This window comes from Phycodurus eques, chromosome 11, assembly GCF_024500275.1.
Source record: "Phycodurus eques isolate BA_2022a chromosome 11, UOR_Pequ_1.1, whole genome shotgun sequence".
Lineage (NCBI taxonomy): Eukaryota > Metazoa > Chordata > Actinopteri > Syngnathiformes > Syngnathidae > Phycodurus > Phycodurus eques.
The window spans coordinates 6,803,616-6,822,569 of NC_084535.1; the positions used below are offsets into that span (position 1 = coordinate 6,803,616).

At 40.7% G+C, this 18,954-nt stretch overlaps 1 protein-coding gene across 5 annotated transcripts in view; it reads left to right on the plus strand.

Moving 5' to 3' along the window:
• Positions 1 to 13,769: 13,769 nt before the first annotated feature.
• ebf3b (EBF transcription factor 3b) overlaps positions 13,770 to 18,954 on the plus strand; it is an 88,801-nt gene continuing 83,616 nt past the window's right edge. For all 5 annotated transcript variants that reach the window (XM_061690345.1, XM_061690347.1, XM_061690346.1 and 2 more), the window contains exons 1-5: positions 13,770 to 13,900; positions 14,142 to 14,298; positions 14,442 to 14,505; positions 14,633 to 14,688; positions 16,261 to 16,334. In XM_061690345.1, the coding sequence (XP_061546329.1) occupies positions 13,770 to 13,900; positions 14,142 to 14,298; positions 14,442 to 14,505; positions 14,633 to 14,688; positions 16,261 to 16,334 (482 nt within the window). The remainder of the gene's footprint in view (positions 13,901 to 14,141; positions 14,299 to 14,441; positions 14,506 to 14,632; positions 14,689 to 16,260; positions 16,335 to 18,954) is intronic.

The following is an 18,954-nucleotide window of genomic DNA, read 5'->3' on the forward strand; positions in this document are numbered from 1 at the left end:
GCAAGTAGCAAATTGCAAATATGTGGGGGAACACTAAGTCGCCCAAAGTTGGAAGACAAAGCAAATGCTAACGTTAGCCGCAAGCTGCCTTTTGGCTATCTGGTCGTCCTTGAGTGGTTTGGGAAAGAAACACTGCCTAAATAAATACAGTTCCGTTGTATTTAACTTTTAAGTTCAATACATTTGTGTTTAATCTTTAGGAACGGTTTTGTCTTAAAACATTTTATTTAGGTCAAACTTTTATTGACCATTTATGTACAGTACATTTTAATTGAATAATTATTTAAGTACAGTTTGCCCCCCCCCCCCTATGTTTTAGTGCATTGTTAATGGTCAAACTGTGGATAATGTTACAGTGGCTTACAATAATATTAATTACACATTTTAGGAACAAAACTGCTATCTTGTTTTTAATTTATTTTAATGTTGGTCATGATGATGGTGGTACTTGGAGTAAAAAAGTATTTTTTTTTTAGGTGGTAGCCTGCTTTGGTGTAAACACGTTTACGTTGAAAAAGAGAGATGCTTGAGATCTATTTGCTACCTGAGTTTGTTGTCATCAAGTGTTTAAAAATGCTCAAAAAATAGATGCCATTCATTCGGGCATCTCGTGTCTAAAAAGTCTTTTATGGTTTTAAGAAATTAAGAATACAGTGGTCACAGGCGCTCAGAATCAGACTGATGACTGCTGACAGATGTACGTAACTAACTATATTAGCAATGGAACTGTTTCTTTAACTAATCCGATTTCAAATTTGGCCTCAGAGGGCCAGAGCGCTGGCCCTCGACGATGTTGTACATTTTCCGTCCTCTGATTGGTCGGTCAGGGCAAGCAAAGTCTGACTAGCAAGACACTCTGCACGCATTAATACATTTAATAATCAACATCATATCTGGTGAGTATGATGTATTTTATTTAAATATTTTATGTTTTTGTCATGTTATTAGATGAATATTGATTTTGTGCAGTGATTTTGGTGTTGGCGGAACGGTGGACGACTGGTTAGCATTTCAGCCTCACAGTTTTGAGGACCGGGGTTCAATCCCCGGCCCCGCCGGTGTGGAGTTTTCATGTTCTCCCTGTGCCTACGTGGGTTTTCTCCGGGGTCTCCGGTTTCCTCCCACATCCAAAAAAACATGCATGGTAGGTTAATTGAAAACATTGCCCACAGGTATGAATGTGAGTGCGATTGGTTGTTTGTTTGTATGTGCCCTGCGATTGGCTGGCGACCAGTTCAGGGTGTAGCCCGCCCGAAGGTAGCTGGGATAAGCTCCAGCACGCCCGCAACCCTAGTGAAGAGAAGCGGTACAGAAAATGGATGGATGGATGGATGGATGGATTTTGGTATTATTAAGAGGTGCATTAAGGCAGGTAAGTCCCCACTGAAGGCCCAGGTTCCAAATGCATGGCACACCACTGCTTTTACTGTTACATCAGTTATGTATGTTGGCTCAGTGATGTGCATCTTTTACATACGGTGCAGTAATGTGTGCACTAGATGGCAGTATGGCACTTACTATTATTCAACTGCTATTTCCCCCCCCCTTGCAAGATGTGATGATGACACAGTGAAGGCCACCAACTATTTCCTGGTAAAAGTATCATACAGCCCCCCTTGTAATTACACTTGATTTAACATTGAATTAAATTTAACTACGTTTTTGTTGCTTGTTGAATCGTGCTGCCAATCCATTAAGATTTTCTTTAAGTTGACTCTTATTTTTCTGTTGTCTACAGGCTTATTTGGACTTCACATCAAATATATTCTGAAGAAGAAAAAAAAAATCAATGAATCACACTGAGGAGAATTATTAGACGTGGATCCTTTGCAGAAAGCATGTCCTTGTAAAGCGATCACATTGTAAATAAGATGGGTTAAATTGCACTTGTAGCTCGCCTTCAAACAGTTGGCCTATTCTCTCGGGGTGCTGTTTGTTGGATTGGCGGGTGTGTGGAAAAGAGTGCTGCACACTCTCCCTTCTAATAACGCCAGCAGACAATAAGAATCCCGGCTCATAACATAGGCCCCCGACCCCCACCCACCCCATCGCCATCCCTGTACAGAACACGTATGGGGGGGCTTACCAGCTAATAAAGTGGCAAGTCGTCAAATCCATGTGAGAGGAGCGCCGCGCCACAGGGACCTTTCATAACACTTGTATGTGCGGGTTCAAGCGCAGTGTAAAGGTTACACGTCGGCATTGTATGCGTACTCACCTGATGGCTCGCCTTAAGCCTCGCGCATTTCCAAGGCCGCGTTTCTCATTTGAACAAGCGCCACTGAATAATTCTGCTCCCAAAGACAGCAGAGGCAGGATGAATGTTTTACATGCGATACAAAATTGACTATGTTCGTGGCGGGTGTGAATTAATCAGCCTTTGTTGGATTTATTGTTAAGACGGAGAGCTTTTCGCTTTCTAATGTTGAATTAGGGCCTGGCCTTTAACCAAAACAGAGTGTCAGTAATTAGTCTGGATCGGCGGGCCCGGGGTCTGTAGCTGTCCTTCACGGGAGCGCAGACGCTCTCCCGCAGCATTTCCACCCACTTTGTTTGCCGGGCTTTGATCCACACGATTCCAGTTAAAGTTACACCCATCCCGCTGCAAGTTGAAACTTTGGCCATTGTCGCTGGGCGGAACCTTATACCCGTGGCGCCTTCTGGCTTTTGTCTCTTCCTTTTAGCGACGGAACTCTCCTAGCGCCACGCACAAAAGGCTACTCATGACACCATTTTATCAGCTCTGCGATGATAGCCAAATGCTAACGTCGAACAATTGCGATATCGGGAGCAAACGTGAGCAGCTAAAGCAGTGCTAGTGTGTAGAAAGTGGTTCGCATGGCTAATTACGTGGGAAATTGCACGGAAATTTTTAGCAGTATGTTTGAAATTGGGTATATACTATTTTTGTCTTTTCATCTTACTAAAAAACACATTAATTCGCCAGCTTTCTACTAATCTATTTTTGTCCGCAATCCTATAAATGTGTTAGAGTTGTACTTCTAACAAATCCCCAAATTAGTCCGTTTTCTACTAATTACTTTTTGTAAGATAGCCTACTAACACACAAGTAGATCAGTTTCTTCTACTTGCCTTTTGTAAGAAATCCTACCAAAGATAACCTCAAATTATTCACCTTTCTACTAACTACTTTTTGTAACACAAAAATTGGTCAGGTTTCTAAGAATGAATATTTGTAAGTTCCCCCCAAAATTTGTCAATTTACTACTAATTCCTTTTTGAAAGACATCCTAGTAACCCACAGGTAGGTCAGTTTCTACTACCTTATCTTTGGTAAGAAATCCTACTAAATACTAACCTAAAATTAGTCATCTACTAATTACTTTTTGTAAGTTACCCAAAAAGTTGTCAGGTTTCTCATAATTAATCTTTTGTAAGTAACCCAAAAAATGTGTCAGTTTTCTACTAATTACTTTTTTAAAGATATCCTACTTACCCACAAGTAGGTCGGTTACCTTTTGTAAGAAATCCTACTATATAGTAACCTAAAATTAGTCATTTATCTACTAATTACTTTTTGTAAGCAACCCAAAAATGTGTCATATTTCTTCCATTTACTTTTTGGAAGTTACAATTTGATTGCGTCCATTTTCTACAGAAAAAAAATTGTTGCGCAATTTAGCTTTCTTCTAATTACTTTTCTAAAGTAACTAATCGTATTAAAAAACTGAAATCAGCCCGTTTTCTAATATTTACGTTTTGTAAAAAAAAAAAAAAAAAATCATACAATCAAGTTTTCCGTCAAATACCTTTTTGTAAGAAATCTTAAGTAAAACCCAAATTGGCAAAAGTTCTACTACTTTTTTTGTGAGAAATGCTACAAAACACTAGTTTTGCAAAACAATAACAAATTCTATTTTGTGACCCACAAATTAGTCAGTTTGGTACAAATTACTCTTTGTAATAAATCATGCTGAGTAACCCACACATTAGACTTTGCAGTTTTTCGTGACAAATCCTACTAATTAACCCTCAAATTCATCCCTGTTGTACTATTTATCTTTTGTAGGAAAGTACGTAGTAACCCACAAATTAATTTGTGTTGACACATTACTTTTTGTAGGAAATCCTACTACCTGCAAATTAGTCAGTGCTCCGCTACCTTTTGTAGGAAATTGTCAAAGTAACGCACAAATTAGTGTGTTTTCTTCAAATGACTTATTATTTTTCACTAGTGAGTCTCATAAAGCCTACAGTCATGTCTGTATACTGATGTTAGCAATTAGCTCTTCAACACCAGAAGATGACCACAAACACTTAAATGTGTGTTTGTGTCGTCGTTGTTAGAGGAGCATGTCGCTGCTAAACTGAACGGAACGGTTTGTGGCGCGCTAATCTGGCGCACTTAAAAGCAACAAAAACATGCCGGGATCGTGCGTGTAAAGTGCCGCTCCCCGTATAATCGGCATCGTCGTCGTGCGAGTGAAACATTCATGGCGCACTCAATCGGTTCAATATTTCATTTCTCCACAAAGACTACACGGCGGAACAGATGCTCAAACTTTTCCTCAGGAGAGTCAAAGTCACTTTCACACACGCTGTGGAGCAAAAGACCAAGTGAACCATTTGTGCGGCCACTTGCTCAGGCATATCCAAACTACAGCCGGGAGTCATTTGCGGCCCGCCGTCCATTTATTTGCCGCCCTCAGCAGATGCTAAGATTAACCTGTGAAAATATTGTCCACGACGACGAAAAAAAACAATTTACGTAAGTAAACAGTAACATTTCTATTTATAACACCTCGATGAATAAGCACAATGCAGTGACAACAACAAAAAGTTTGAATTGCGATAGTTTGCGGCACTTTCTGCTGTGTGTCAAAGTTGTCTTAGATTTAGCTTGGTTTTAGCATGTTACTGTAAATAAATTAAGGGTGAATAATTTCAAAGTGGCATTTGCAGCCTTCCATTTTTCTAATCAAAGCCCTTGGAAGAAAAAGTCTGGACGCCCCTCATATACATTGTGAGTGTATGTGGATACAAGAATGTTTACATCCACGGGCAGTGAAAACTCAAGCCCTTTAGTGATCCGCCAAGGTTGCCCTTTGCCACGGTGTCGCACATGCGGAGAAAACCGGACTCGGCGTGTTTGCGTTAGGATTTCTTCATCTGCCTCTTAAAGCCCGACGGGCGCGCTTGAAGGTGAGGAGAGCTAAGATGATGATCCCCTCTTCCTCCGAGGAGCTTTTCCTCGCGCGCACCCTCACAGATGTCGACATTTGGTTAGGCGCTGTACACCAAGCCCCAGATTATCAAGCTGCTCCACGCGGAAAGACTGTCGAGCCAAACTCGAGAGCGCCGACTTCTTCACCCCCCCCATCCCCGTCCCGTCCCACCCCTGGCTGACCTGGTGTTGTGTAACCCGAGCAGCCACCTGAAGGCCTAAATGAGTGGCGGCGAAGACCAGTCGTGCTATCGATCAACAGTCAGAGCAGATGGCGTGCGCCGCGCTTCCTTAATGCTGCTCAAATCCAACAGGAATTGACGACTGAAATGGCCGCCTTTTTAGCTCGGGCGTTAAGCTTCAGTAGGAATCTGAATTGCAAAGTCAAAAAAGAAGACAAAGGGGGTCGGCGATTTACGACAGTACCGACGTATTGAGGTTAGGAGGTTTGTGCTGTTAGGAACATATTGTTTTTATTTATTTATTGTTTATTATTTGTTATTTATTCACGGCCTGGACTGTGATTGTGACTTCACTACAGCGCAAGCGTAAGTTAGACGACAGATAGACTACAGCATCTTCTGACATTAAGTGCAAATTCAGGTTACGTTGAAACAAAACTCTTGTCATACACCGAGGACACACTGCTGACTTTCATGTTTGTCCACCAGATAGCGCTATTATTACCCCGCTCAAAGTACGCAGACAATTTCACACATTGTACTGTTTCCTACAAAGGTGCCTGTCTACTGAAATGATAATGGTCGCTACTGATGTAGAATAATATCAATTTCATCTATTTGAGTAAATACAGCGTCTAATCCGACACGTAGACACGGCCAAGACATGACAGTACAATGTTACCGACATGGTGTCCGCCCCCAGCGAACTACTCATGAAACCATTTTACAGAATCGTGCCCAAATAGCCAAAATCTATAAGTAAACAGCAAACGGTTTATAATTGCCTATGGGTGCCACAAGATGGCAGCAAAGCACTACAGTGGTACCTTGACTTGCAAATTTTATTTGTTCTGTGACCATGCTCGGAACTCAATTCACTTGCAAAACCAGTCAACTGTCACCATTAAAATGAATGGAAATGTCAATAATTTTTGCATTGTGTTTTAATAATAAACAACACTGTGTTGTATTGTACTGTATAAAAAAAAAACATACATTAATATGATAAATTGGAATGTAAATAAATAAACTGATACATTTTCCTCAATCCTCACTTTTTTTCCACTTCACTTAATCAGTTTTTTTTTGTGCCTTTTTGGCCACTTTCAGGAGCGTCTCCATCTTTTTATGGATAGCAGTTTAAAATGCATTTTAGCACCCCAGCAATGCTTTATAACCTTTATCAACTCCTTATGCTTCAGTACAGTAAATATCTTAGAAGTACTACACTCGTATTGCTTTGCCAAGTCTACACGCTACACCACGCTCATGTGTTTCATCGATTTCAAGATTTAATTCAAATGACATCTTTTGCTTCTTCCAAGCACTCACTTTCTTAGGGCCCACGGTTAGAAAAAAATCAACCTGGCAAAATACCAGCGCAAAACAGGGAAAATGCAAGCATAAAACACAACTGTCACTGCACTTTCACTGCGAGTTAACCGCATGAACAGATGGTGTCTGGATGTTGTCAAATTCGCTGCCGATATCTAGTGGCGGAGTGCCTGAAGCTCCCTTGTAAGTCAAATTCTGCACGCAACACAAAGCTAAATAAATTTAGACAATTTGGAAAGTTGGGGCGCTTGTAAGTCAAGGTAGCACTTTTATTTGAGAAAGGCCTGACTAAATGGCATTCCTCCCCTCACTTCAACACACCAGATGCCACCAAAGCACTACTTTTATATTAGACAGGGCTTTGGCCTCAAAAATATGCAAATAGGCAATTTAGCAGTGGAACACGACAACGTTTCGAGGTTACGAACTGTGATTGTGACTTTACTGCTGCGTTAGCGTGGGTTAGTGAGAGCCTACGACGCTGTACAAATTTCGGGTCACATTGCCGTCGTACAACGAGGACAGGAAGCACGTGGGGGGCGAACGTGCTCGGGGAAGAAGATGTTGACGCGCATCACTCTCGCCGTCTTTCCCAGAATGCGTGAACATCCGCCGCACTCTCCCGTGGCCGCCCCTCCCCGGAATGGCGCTCCCCTTCCCACTGCAAAGTAGGCCAAGTGAGCATCAGGGCGTTGCTTTTTTTAAGATGATCAGTTCCTCAGTGTGCTTTTGTGTGTATGTGTGTGTGTGCGTGTGTTGCGCGCGCGTGTACTCGCTCAGGACAAGCTATTCATGTGGCGTGTAGAACAAAGAGCAGCATTATACAATTTGCAGGGGAAAACAAGGCCTTTTGAAACAAAGACAACAAAAATGTAGCTTTCCAATTCATTGACTTCCCCCCCCCCCCCCCCCCCACCTCTTGGAAAAAAAAAAGGTCCCTTGCCACGAACACTACTCTGCAGGATCATTGTGTGCTGGTGGATTATTTTTAGCATACACTTCTTCTTCTTCTTCGTCTTCTTTCTCGCCGTGGAGCTTTCACCTTGACTCTCGCTCACTTGACATCACAATTAACATTTCTGTTAATAGCCACGCACCTCGGCGCTCGGCGCGGATGCCGGCGGAGTGCAAGAAGTCGCGCTGCATCGCTGGAAAAAAAATAAAAACAACAACACAGGAGGAGGCGCCTTCATTAGCGCCACATTGCTGTTAATGATGTATCATGTGATGAAATGATGTACATGAAGACAGAAGAATATTTTGTAGTTATCCACTGTTAATAATTAGTTGAACGTGTCCAGGATGTGACTCCTCACGTTAGCCATTTTGTACTGAGCAGCCAGGATACGTTTGTTAGCCTAATAGCGTAATTGCCCAAGTCATTTTTAACTTACTGTCACAACATCAATAACAAAATACCATTGTGTTTGATCAAACATTTTTGTTTTTTCTTCATGTTTGTAGATTCTCAGTCGCAAAGGTTGAATCGAAGCAAGTGGATTTTTGTTGTGTTTTTTTTTTTTTTTCTTGTTTTCTGAAAACATACAAATATGACTCATAGGCAACTTTAAGACTACCAATTTCTGGTTTGATGTCACACCTTACCTCTTTGCCATCACCAGTACTGTGGAGTTAAATCATTTGATTCTCACTGAAGACAAGTGTCAAGATATACAAGGTGTGTCGGAAAAGTTTCAGGACTGTTGTCGCCAAAGATGTATTTCAAATGTAAACGACAAGTTATTCCCTTCTTCAGCTCTGTTGTTGTGGCCATCTTGATGTTGCCCGGGTCTTCAAAATGTGTCCCCTTGGATGCCCCTCTCAAGGTTCAGAAAGGAAGGAAAATAATCAGGTCGGTTGAGTAGGAAAGTTGCTCCGGCACGGCGATGTTCTTCTCGGCCAGGAACTGTGCCAAGCTCAGGGCATTGTGAGCAGGTGCGTTGTCATGGCGATCAGCTCTTCTCGCGCACTGAACGAAGGAAACGTCACTGGATGTCTTTTTAGGTGTGCCGGTCGATCGTCTGGCCCACGTTGCAGGGAAAACAGTCCTGGAACTTTTCTGACACACCTCATATTCTAACCTCTATACATAACTGAGGCAGTTTTTTTTTTTTTTTTAAATCGAGGGGGTGGGCAACTGTTTTCCTAGCCTAATTGTATGGGAAAAAAATAGATGCAAGCACCTAAACATATGTTTATTATTATATATGGTAAGCATTTGTGGGTTGAATGTTTTGGGGCTTTTTCTAAAACACATTTCTGAGGTTTTATTTGTTTTTTCGAACTTTACTGTCAGCTGGATCAAAACGCTTTCGTGGGGTGTTTGTGGCCCATGGGCCGTAGGTTGCCGATCCTTGTTTTAGGACTTTGTTTCACTCAGCTTATGATCACGTTTGGTGTACTTTGTTGCTTATGATTACGTCCGGTAGACACGTGACCGGAGCCCCGCCCGATGATGAGATTTCAAATGTGACCTTTTGGAAGTCTTCATTTGGCCTTCAAGTTAATATGTTCCCACTTATGGCTGAATAATCACTATTTATTGCCTTCTCCCTTTTTGACACCACTCAAGAAACAGCGTCGAACTTTTATTTAAATCAGCGGTGATGGACACCACTAGGATTGGATTGAAGGGGGGGGGGGGGGGTTGTAATGAGGGAGGGGTCTGCATGAGAGTGATGGCACCCTGGGTATTTTTTTTTTTTTTTTTTTTTTTTTTTGGTCATGTGTATTCCGGTGGAAATTTCCAAGGGATATTTTAGATGTTAATAGCCCTGAAGTGGTCTCGGTTTCTTATTTAATTTCTCTCGCCTTCTTTTAAAATGTAATTCGCCCACAGACTGCGCCGCGAGGCTCGGAAGCGCGCGCGGGTATGAAAAAAAAAAAAAATCTTTTCCACATCAGAATGGAAATGCAAATAGAGCTCGCGCGCACACGCACACACACATTGATGCCCTTGACACAACTCACCAGTGCACACAATATAAGTTGGTCACCGAATGTGACGTCACAACAGACCACTCAACGTATTATCATTATGATAATAATTATTTGTATTTATTATTATTCTCCACGCGCGTCTTCCTGGCCTCGCTAGACACAATTGGGCTTTTTCATTCATTCTCATACGGATGCAACATTTTTCAAAGCCATTCATAATAATAATAATAATAATAGTCATATTAATAATAATAATAGTGAAGAAATGAAAATACACATATAAGCGTTTATTTTAGGTCTTTTTTTTTCTTTCCTCGCGAAAATCCTCGTCGAGATTTTGGCTCCTCGTGGAAGTGGGAGGAAGAAAAAAAAATGTATGTTGCCAAAGAGGGGCGCTGTCCGTCTATCGGCTCGACCAAAATCGATCCCATCACTCCTCATGGCTGTAATATGTTTTTACCATGCTACAAAAAAATGCCCAAAAATACTCCATAATTGTTCCTTTTTATGTCTCGTTCTAATCTGTTTCGTGCGTGTGGAATGGGGGATGCTTTCATTTTAATCGTGAGCTACATGTGAACACTTTTATTTTAATGAACCCAAAAATGTGTTTTATTATCACGAGAAAATTATTATATGTAATAAACCGTGTTTGTGGCTGGGGGGGGGGGGGGGGGGGGGGGGTTAAAAAACCATTTCCATTTCATTAAAATCCATATTTTAGAATGAAAAAGTGTTTTGGGTGAAACCAACATTTGGAATCAATGAAAAGATTAGAGTGAAATGAAGACATTGGGAAATAATCCTTATAACTCAATGAAACTGTTATCATATTTAATAAAAGAAACATGGGAAAACGCTCGTTAAAAAGCAACGCAAATGTTACAATATCAATAATTTGGTGACAAATAATTACGAATACATGCAAAAATGAGATTAAAATGTGTCAAGGATTACAAATCAATATATTAAAATGTGTTTTGAGTTACGAGGATGGGAGAGTCATTTTAAAAATATGGTTTAGGTGAAATAAACAATCGCAAGTTAATTTGAGTGAAATATGTTTTTAGTGACAGGATTATCATCCAAAATGAATGCAAATCTTTGAAAATATTTTGGGGTGAATTTTTTTTTAACACGTCCAAACGGCTAAATAATCATACGACTAAAATACGTTTTAGTGAAAGAAACCATTCAAAATGAATCCAATATATGAAACTAAAACCTACTTTCCAGTGAAAGAACTAACCATTAAAAATCAATAAAAATATAGTTTCCAGTGAAAGGGGGACAAAAATGTAAGGTTGCTGCGTGGGCTACCTCTCTAATCATTAAGAATTTGCAAGGCACTGTGGGCGTGCGTGTAATTAATAATTAATCGACAAAAGATCCCTTTAATAAAGAACCATGAAAACATACATCACGATGCAGGTGAGCGCCCAGCAACAAAAGCGCCTTTTTTTTTTTTTTTTTTGCTTTCAAAAGCACAACTATTGAAATGTGATTGTGCTGCAGATGAAATGTGCGGGATGCGCGCATTTGTGGGATGGACAGCTGGGCAGCGGCCGGCTGATTGACTTTGCCGCGACATCTGGGAGGCCCGCTGGCCCCTGGCACGCGTCGGAGGCTGATGTCGGCCATTTACATGCAAATTTGGGGGAGATCATGGAGGGCCTCGCCCCGTAAATTCAACGCGCGCCACCCTGGGTGTGCTGCACACACCGGAAGCCCTCATTGGGAGTTTGATTCCATATCAGTGGAGGTCAACACAAGAAAGAGGTGGGAGACAGTGGGGGTCACGTGGTACCCCCCCCCCCACCCATCTTTGCACCTCCTCTCCCCCTTAAAAAAAACATGTTTATAATTACATTTTTGATCCCCCCCCCCCTGTTAATGATTGATTTTTGCATGGCTGAAAACCACCACCATGCACCAAGAGTGAAAAGGGGGCTCAGCTGACTGACGCCCCTCTTTCCTCTCTCTCTCTTGGTCTCTGCACGTCCAGATGGCCGCAGCACACAGATTTGCATTCATTTCCACCGCTAATATGTCCACAACGAGCGGGGGCCAGCTGCATTTGTTGTCAAATATACGCTTGAAAAAAAAAAAAGTCCCTTTCAGGACGCCATCGTTATACCGACACATTGTGCGCGCGCGCGTGGGTGGGGGTGTGTGTGGCGGCTCCTCTCCAGTCAACAGTATCTGATCTCTAAAGAGGATTTGCTTTGGAGAAAAAAAAAAAAAATCTGATTTAAAAGGGGGCAAAAAAAAAAAAAAAAAAAAGGGCCTGCAATCAGGGGTTAACTTTTTGTAATAAGCGACTCGGAAATGTGCGCAAAATATTGTCATCATTTTGAACACGTTATTTTATTATATATATATATATATATATATATATATATGTTTTTTTGGTGCGTGCGTGTGTGTGAAAAGCTCAATTTGGCAATAGATTTGCGCGGAGGTGAAAGCAACAGCTTATAATTCACTTATCTTTGGCAGCAGCTATTAACCCTCAGCACCGGCTAGATAGATTGCTCAGGATGAAGCAGGCATCCCTCCTCCTCCTCCTCCTCCTCTTCCTCCTCCTCCTTCTACTCCTCCTCATCCTCCTTTTCACCACTAATGAAGCGAACTGCTCGGACCGAGGAGCATGCAAGACAGTTCTTAAGAAAAAAAAAAGAAGAAAAAAAAAGATGAAGATGTGTCTTATTATTACTGATTTTCCGGCACTTGCGTGTAATAAAAGAAGACGACGCTGTAAAAAGTACTTAATTTGAACATGAACATCGGTTGCGCAGGATTAAAATGCGGCAAAGCTGACGTAAAATAGAATAATAACATTTTAATCATGCACATGTTCGAATTCAGTGCATTCAAAATGACTTATTTTTAGTGTAGTTTGTATGTAGAAATATTATTATAGGGAAATGTAATTTTTTTTTGGGGGGGATCACATTTTATTTATACTGGTTTAAAAAAAGTAAAATAATGAAAAAATTCACACAATCGAAACATGATTTATGACCATGACTGCACACGTGAATGATGGCGTCAATACAATTACAACTGTTTATTTTGCATGTGATGCTTGGATTAATTCTTCTGCATTTTTTTATGTTTTATTTTTTTGTATTCCATATAGGATGATTTAAAAAAAAAAAAATCCGACTCACCACATTGCAAGGGCCTACAATGGAACAGAAGAGGAGGTGAAAAGCGGACGAGGCAAATCTCTCCGCCGCTCGGCGCTTTGGAAACAGGAAGCGTCACGCCGCCGTATATGGTCAAAGCCCCGCCCCTGTCGCGACGTCATCCAGTGACGGCCCCGCTCCCGTGGGTTTAGAGTTTTGGCTCCCGGGAAAGAGTGCAGTCCTCGGGGAAAGAGGGCTTAGTTTTGCATGTTCCCATCCAGCGTGCGCCACGCCACGCCGCGCCACGACGCGAACGACGCGATCGACGCGAACGAGCGAACGAGCGACGGAACGGGGCCCCTCTTCTCCTCCACCGCCACTTCCACATCTCGCGTGTAGCGTGGAACACCTTCCACTGGCGATCAGTGTTTGGAGAAGAACAAGAAGAGGCACCTTTCCCCCCCCCCCCTACCCAGCACCGCCACGAGTGGGGCTTTCTATTTTTTTTTCTTTTTTTTTTTTTTTCGTCAAGTCCTGAAGGTTTTGGACGCCGGTGCTTCGGGGATGTGTCCACTTTGAGAGCAGCATCACCCACGAACACAATCATTTTTGTATTCCTCCACTAAAAAAAAAAAAAAAAAAAGGGAAAAAAAAGACCAAAACAAAACAATAATATCGCATCAATTTTTTTTTTTTTTTTTTTATTTTTTTTTTTTGACGCTCGTGTGTGTGGATATCTCTCTTAACCCACTCGAGCACTTTTGAGATTTGTTCACACCGGACGGAGAGACGAGGGAAAGCGGACCTGCGTGGACTTTCGGACGGATAAGCGACACGCGTGGTGTGGACCCTTTACCCCCCCCTCCCTCCTCTCTCGTCCACTTCCACCTTTCACTCCTTTTTTTTTGTTTAGTTTAGCTTTTTGGTGCCTTTTTTTTTTTTTTTTTTTAAATCCGTGGGTAAATTTCCCACCCCCCACCCCACGCAGGAGGCTCGATGTTTGGGATTCAGGAGACGATACCGCGGGGCGGCACGACCATGAAGGAGGAACCGCTCGGTGGGCTCAACTCGGTGCGCTCGTGGATGCACACGGCCGGGGTCGTGGACGCCAACACGGCCGCGCAAAGGTACCATTGAGTCTCCCCCGCCACCACCACCAAAAAAAAAGAAAAATAAAAAATAATAAAACATTCAATACATCCTCGTGAAAGTTGAATCTCGGCATTTGGACTCTTTTTGTTTGTGGAAGAACGTCTTCCACAAGCAAAACGAGTCCAAATGCCGAGATTCAACTTAAAAAAAAAACAAATAACAAAAAAAACCCTTTTTTTTTTTTTACTCGTTTTTTCTTTCATCCCTCCCTCGCAGTGGAGTCGGCCTGGCCCGGGCGCACTACGAGAAGCAGCCCCCGTCCAACCTCAGGAAGTCCAATTTCTTCCACTTCGTCCTGGCGCTGTACGACAGGCAGGGACAGCCTGTGGAAATCGAGAGGACGGCTTTCGTCGACTTTGTGGAGAAAGAAAAAGTAAGGGAGAAAAAACAAACAAACAAGAAACAAAAAGAAAAAAACCCTAAATATGTTTTTTTTTTTTTAAATGTCAAAAATCATAATTTATATATATTTTTGTTTATTGCTTTATTGATTCCCCCCCCCCCCCCCTCTTGCAGGAGCCAACCAGTGAAAAAACCAACAATGGGATACATTACAAACTACAGTTATTGTACAGTAACGGTGAGTGCAAATATGACTCATGATATTATAAGAGTTGATATTTCTAATCAATATATATATATATATATATATATATATATATATATTTAAAAATAAAATAAAAATAAAATACATTTCCTCTGTTCAGGCGTCAGAACAGAACAGGATCTTTACATTCGGCTAATCGATTCGATGACGAAGCAGGTAAGTTGCATTGGGGTGGTGGTGGTGGTGGGGTGGGGGGTGTGGGTCACGGGCACGTGCATGCGTGGGGGTGGGCGGGGGTGCTGGTGGTGGTGGAGGGGGGGTGTAAGAAAATAATAATAATACAATAAAAATAAAGAATACATATATGTAACAGGAGAAGCTGAAAGCCTGCGAGAGTCACTTTGTCCAACATTAAAAATTGAAACAGGACGTCTGCTCCATATGATCCCTTTTCTCGCCCAGGCTGCGAGGTGAAACCTATATCAGGAAAAAAGAGGAAAACTAAACGCAGCCCATCTTATATTTATCACGTGCGCGTTTAAAAAAAAAAAAAAAAAAAAAAAAAAATTTTGAAGGGCAAACACACGCCGCACGTCGTCCATTTTTTTCAATTTATAACCCAAATTAAGATGTTGATATTTTGTTCATTGTTCATATATTAAATATAATCAAACATTTTTTTTAAATAAAAAAAACAAAAAAAAGAGCCGTGACGTGACCTGGCGACGGGGCCACCGTTCACACACACACACACACACACACACGCGCGCGCACGCACGCACACACACACACACGCACACGCACACGTTCCTGCGCCAATGATGCGAGTCAATGACGCAGAACAAGCAATTTATGGATTTCTGTTTCCTCGGCTGCAAAACGGCCACATAAATCAAACACAATAAGGATAAATCGCACAATGGAAAATTGTTCTAATAAAATAAAATAAATAAAAAAATCACTTGTAATGTCTCTTTTTTTTAAGCACGTTAAAATACAATTAATATATATATATATATATATATATATATATATATATATATATATATATATATGATAATTAACGACTGCAAATTGGTTTATTATAGTGGGAAGTTATTAAAGAAAAAAAGAAAAAAAGGTGCCGGTGGAGAATAGCGAGGTCTCCTTAGAAACCGGAGGATGAGGATGAGGATGAGGATGACGAGGAGGAGGGATGGAGGGCGGCAGAACTGATAGCTCCACGCCATCTGTTTCAGCCAATGCTCAAAAATTACTCGAGCGTGCACCGCCAGACAGCCGCGTTTTATCCACAGAAAAGATCATTGTTAGCGGCTCAAAAATAAACAACAGATTGCCCATTAACACTTTCCCCCAAATATCCCCAGATTATAAGCATATTGATGACACTTCTATTGGAGCGAATATACGCCCCCCCGCCAGACCCCCCCCCCCCCCCACCCCCCACACACACGCGCGCCCCTGTCAGTCTGTCCGTCTTAAGTGGATTAAATGGGAGGGAAAACAATACACATTGGAATTATTAGTATTTGGAAATTCATCAATACGAGCAGTGTGGGGGGAAAAATATGACATTTTCTATATATTAGTCTGATGTTAATATAATACATTTTCATATATGCACAATTTGTGATTATAAAATGGTGCATGTTTTTTCAAACGTGTTAAAGAGTTCATGCAAAAAACAACAACAACAACAAAAAACATTAATTTAATATTATGACGGTATATATTATTCATTATGTATTTGCAATATTTCAATTTCAATTTTTTTGCATTTCCACACAGGCCATAGTTTATGAGGGCCAAGACAAGAATCCAGAAATGTGCAGAGTTCTCCTGACTCACGAAATCATGTGCAGGTAAGACTGGGAATTTCTTTTTTCTTTTCCCCTCATCTGATATCATGAATTTCTCCAAATTTCCCTTTCATGTGAAATGTGACTCAACTCCATTTTGCTGGCATCGCAAAGAGTGGGTAGCAAGTTTTAAACGCGAGGCATGCAGAGTTACATATGTATATATATATATATATATATTTTATGATCGTTCCTATTACATTTGGGAGTGTAGTCGTGTGGTACACTTGATCCCAGCTGTCAGCACTGATCAGCGAGCCTTTTAGCAGTTTGCGCACACATTTTGCGCACGCATTCGCCTCTCACGTTGCGCTGCCATTCAAGCGCTGTCACCGAAGAAGAAGAAACGCCTTTTGTTGTTATTGTCGACCCCCCCCCCCCCCCCACCCCACACACACACCTCTCCTCTTTTTATTATTATTGCTGAATTGTTTCAATTGCAAAGTGCATGCATCATATGTTCTTTATTTATCCCCCCACCCACCCACCAACCCCCCATCCGCTCCTCCTTACACAAACTCATCACTCACACTCAATTTGTACGCGCATCCATCACTTTATATATATATCTGCACGGACATAACATTAGGGACACCTGAGATCCGACACACGTGCTCCCAAAAAAAATAAATAAAATAAATCATAATAATAATAATTGCCGTTATGTGAGCGGTATTCATTTAAAACTGGCTTTATTATTGTAGAAGTGCACTGCATCACAAGGAAAGCTGTGCCTAATATTTTGCTTATGGGACCAGCAGTTACATTACTAATATACACAATATAGGACTATGTTTATTATTGTAGTTTGCATTGTGTGTCGCAATGTATTGCGTTGCACTCAGAGCTCTTCCTAATATTTGGATTAGGAGACGTTACATTATATTGGTCTGCATGTTTATGATTGTAGTTTGCATCGGACTGAGAGCTGTTCCTAATATTTTGCTTGCTATTATTAATACATATATGATCAGTTACATTCGTATGATATACAATATCGGACTATTATTGCAGTTTGCATTTGTTGCAGGTGTATTGCTCTTCCAATGCCATTTTTGGTTGCATATTGTGATTTTAATAAATATATGACCGTCAATCCCCGTGATAGTACATTACACTATATTTTTTTTAAATATATAGTAAGGACTATGGTTATTATTATAGTTTGTATTGGTTGTAGAAGTGAATTGCTGTTGCTAATATTTTGGCTGCTTATTGACTTACATTGCATTACAATATTGTTCACCATAATATATTTTAACCTAACTTTATTAACAGAGTAGTGACATTACTATTACATCACAGGCCCTCAAAAAAAAGATAATAATGTGCCCTTTTGATTTTCACTTAACTTAACAATCTGTTAATTATTGTAGTTTGCATTAGTGTAGAAGAAGTGTATTGCCTGACGCTGAGAGCTGTTCCTAATAATTTGGCTGCCTATTATGTATTGTTATCAATAACTATATGACCAGGAATCCCATTGATATAATAGTTACATGACTATTATATACCGTAGCAATAGCTCCAGGAGCCTTTAGAAAGATAATAATGTCGACTTTTGATCGACATTCAACGCAACAATATATTTCTTGCTGTCGTTTGGGAGCTTGCAGAAGTGAATTGAATCATGCTGAGAGCTGTCCCTAATATTCTGGCTGCCTTTTATGCTTGACATAGCTGCATTATGATTGCTATTAATAACTATATGACCAGAAATCCAACTGAATGTAGCATTATATCCAGTAATTTATATTAACGCTCACTTTGATCTGTTTTCATTTTATTTTTATTTTTATTGTGGTTAGCATTGGTGTATTGAATCACGCTGAGCGTTGTTCCTAATATTTTGGTTGCCTATTATGACTCGTATTACTTTATCATTATTATTACTAGAAGACCAATAACACAATTGACAGTGAATTTAGGATTATATACATTAGCCACACCTTGATTGTCACCTAATTGAACAACACTGTTTTTTATTTTATTTTTTTTATTGGAGTTTGCAGTGATGTAGACGAGCAGTGAGAGCTGTTAGTGGTGGATTGAATCGAGCTGAGAGCTGCTCCTAATATTTTGCTCATACATAATTATTGCTACGAAGAACGATATGACCAGTAATACCATTGATGGTGACGTTACTATAATCTACAGTATCTAAAAGGGCTGCGATTGCATTTTTCAAAAGAAAGCTCACTTTTGATTGGCACTTAATGTAACAAACAGTATGTTTATTTTATTTTTTTGCAGTTTGCAGTGTATTGAAGCATGTTTATGCCTTCTTTTGATTGTCACGTATTGACAGTATGTTCATCATTGTGTTTGTGGAGGTGCACTGAATCCAGGTGGGAGCTGTTCCTAACATTTTGGTTGCTACACAAGAGGAGCTATCGCACGTTGCATTGCTTTATCATTATTTTTGCCATTATGATCTGCGTTGATTGCAAAGCTCCGTTACTATTCTACACAGTAGATAGTACAAAGATACTAATAATGTGTGTGGTGTAGAAGTGCGCCGTTTGAGGCCGAGAGCTGTTTTTTGCTGCATTGAGAGGAGCTAACACGACTAATGGTGTCGCTATATGCGCGGCTTTATCATGAATGCTTTGATTAATAATAT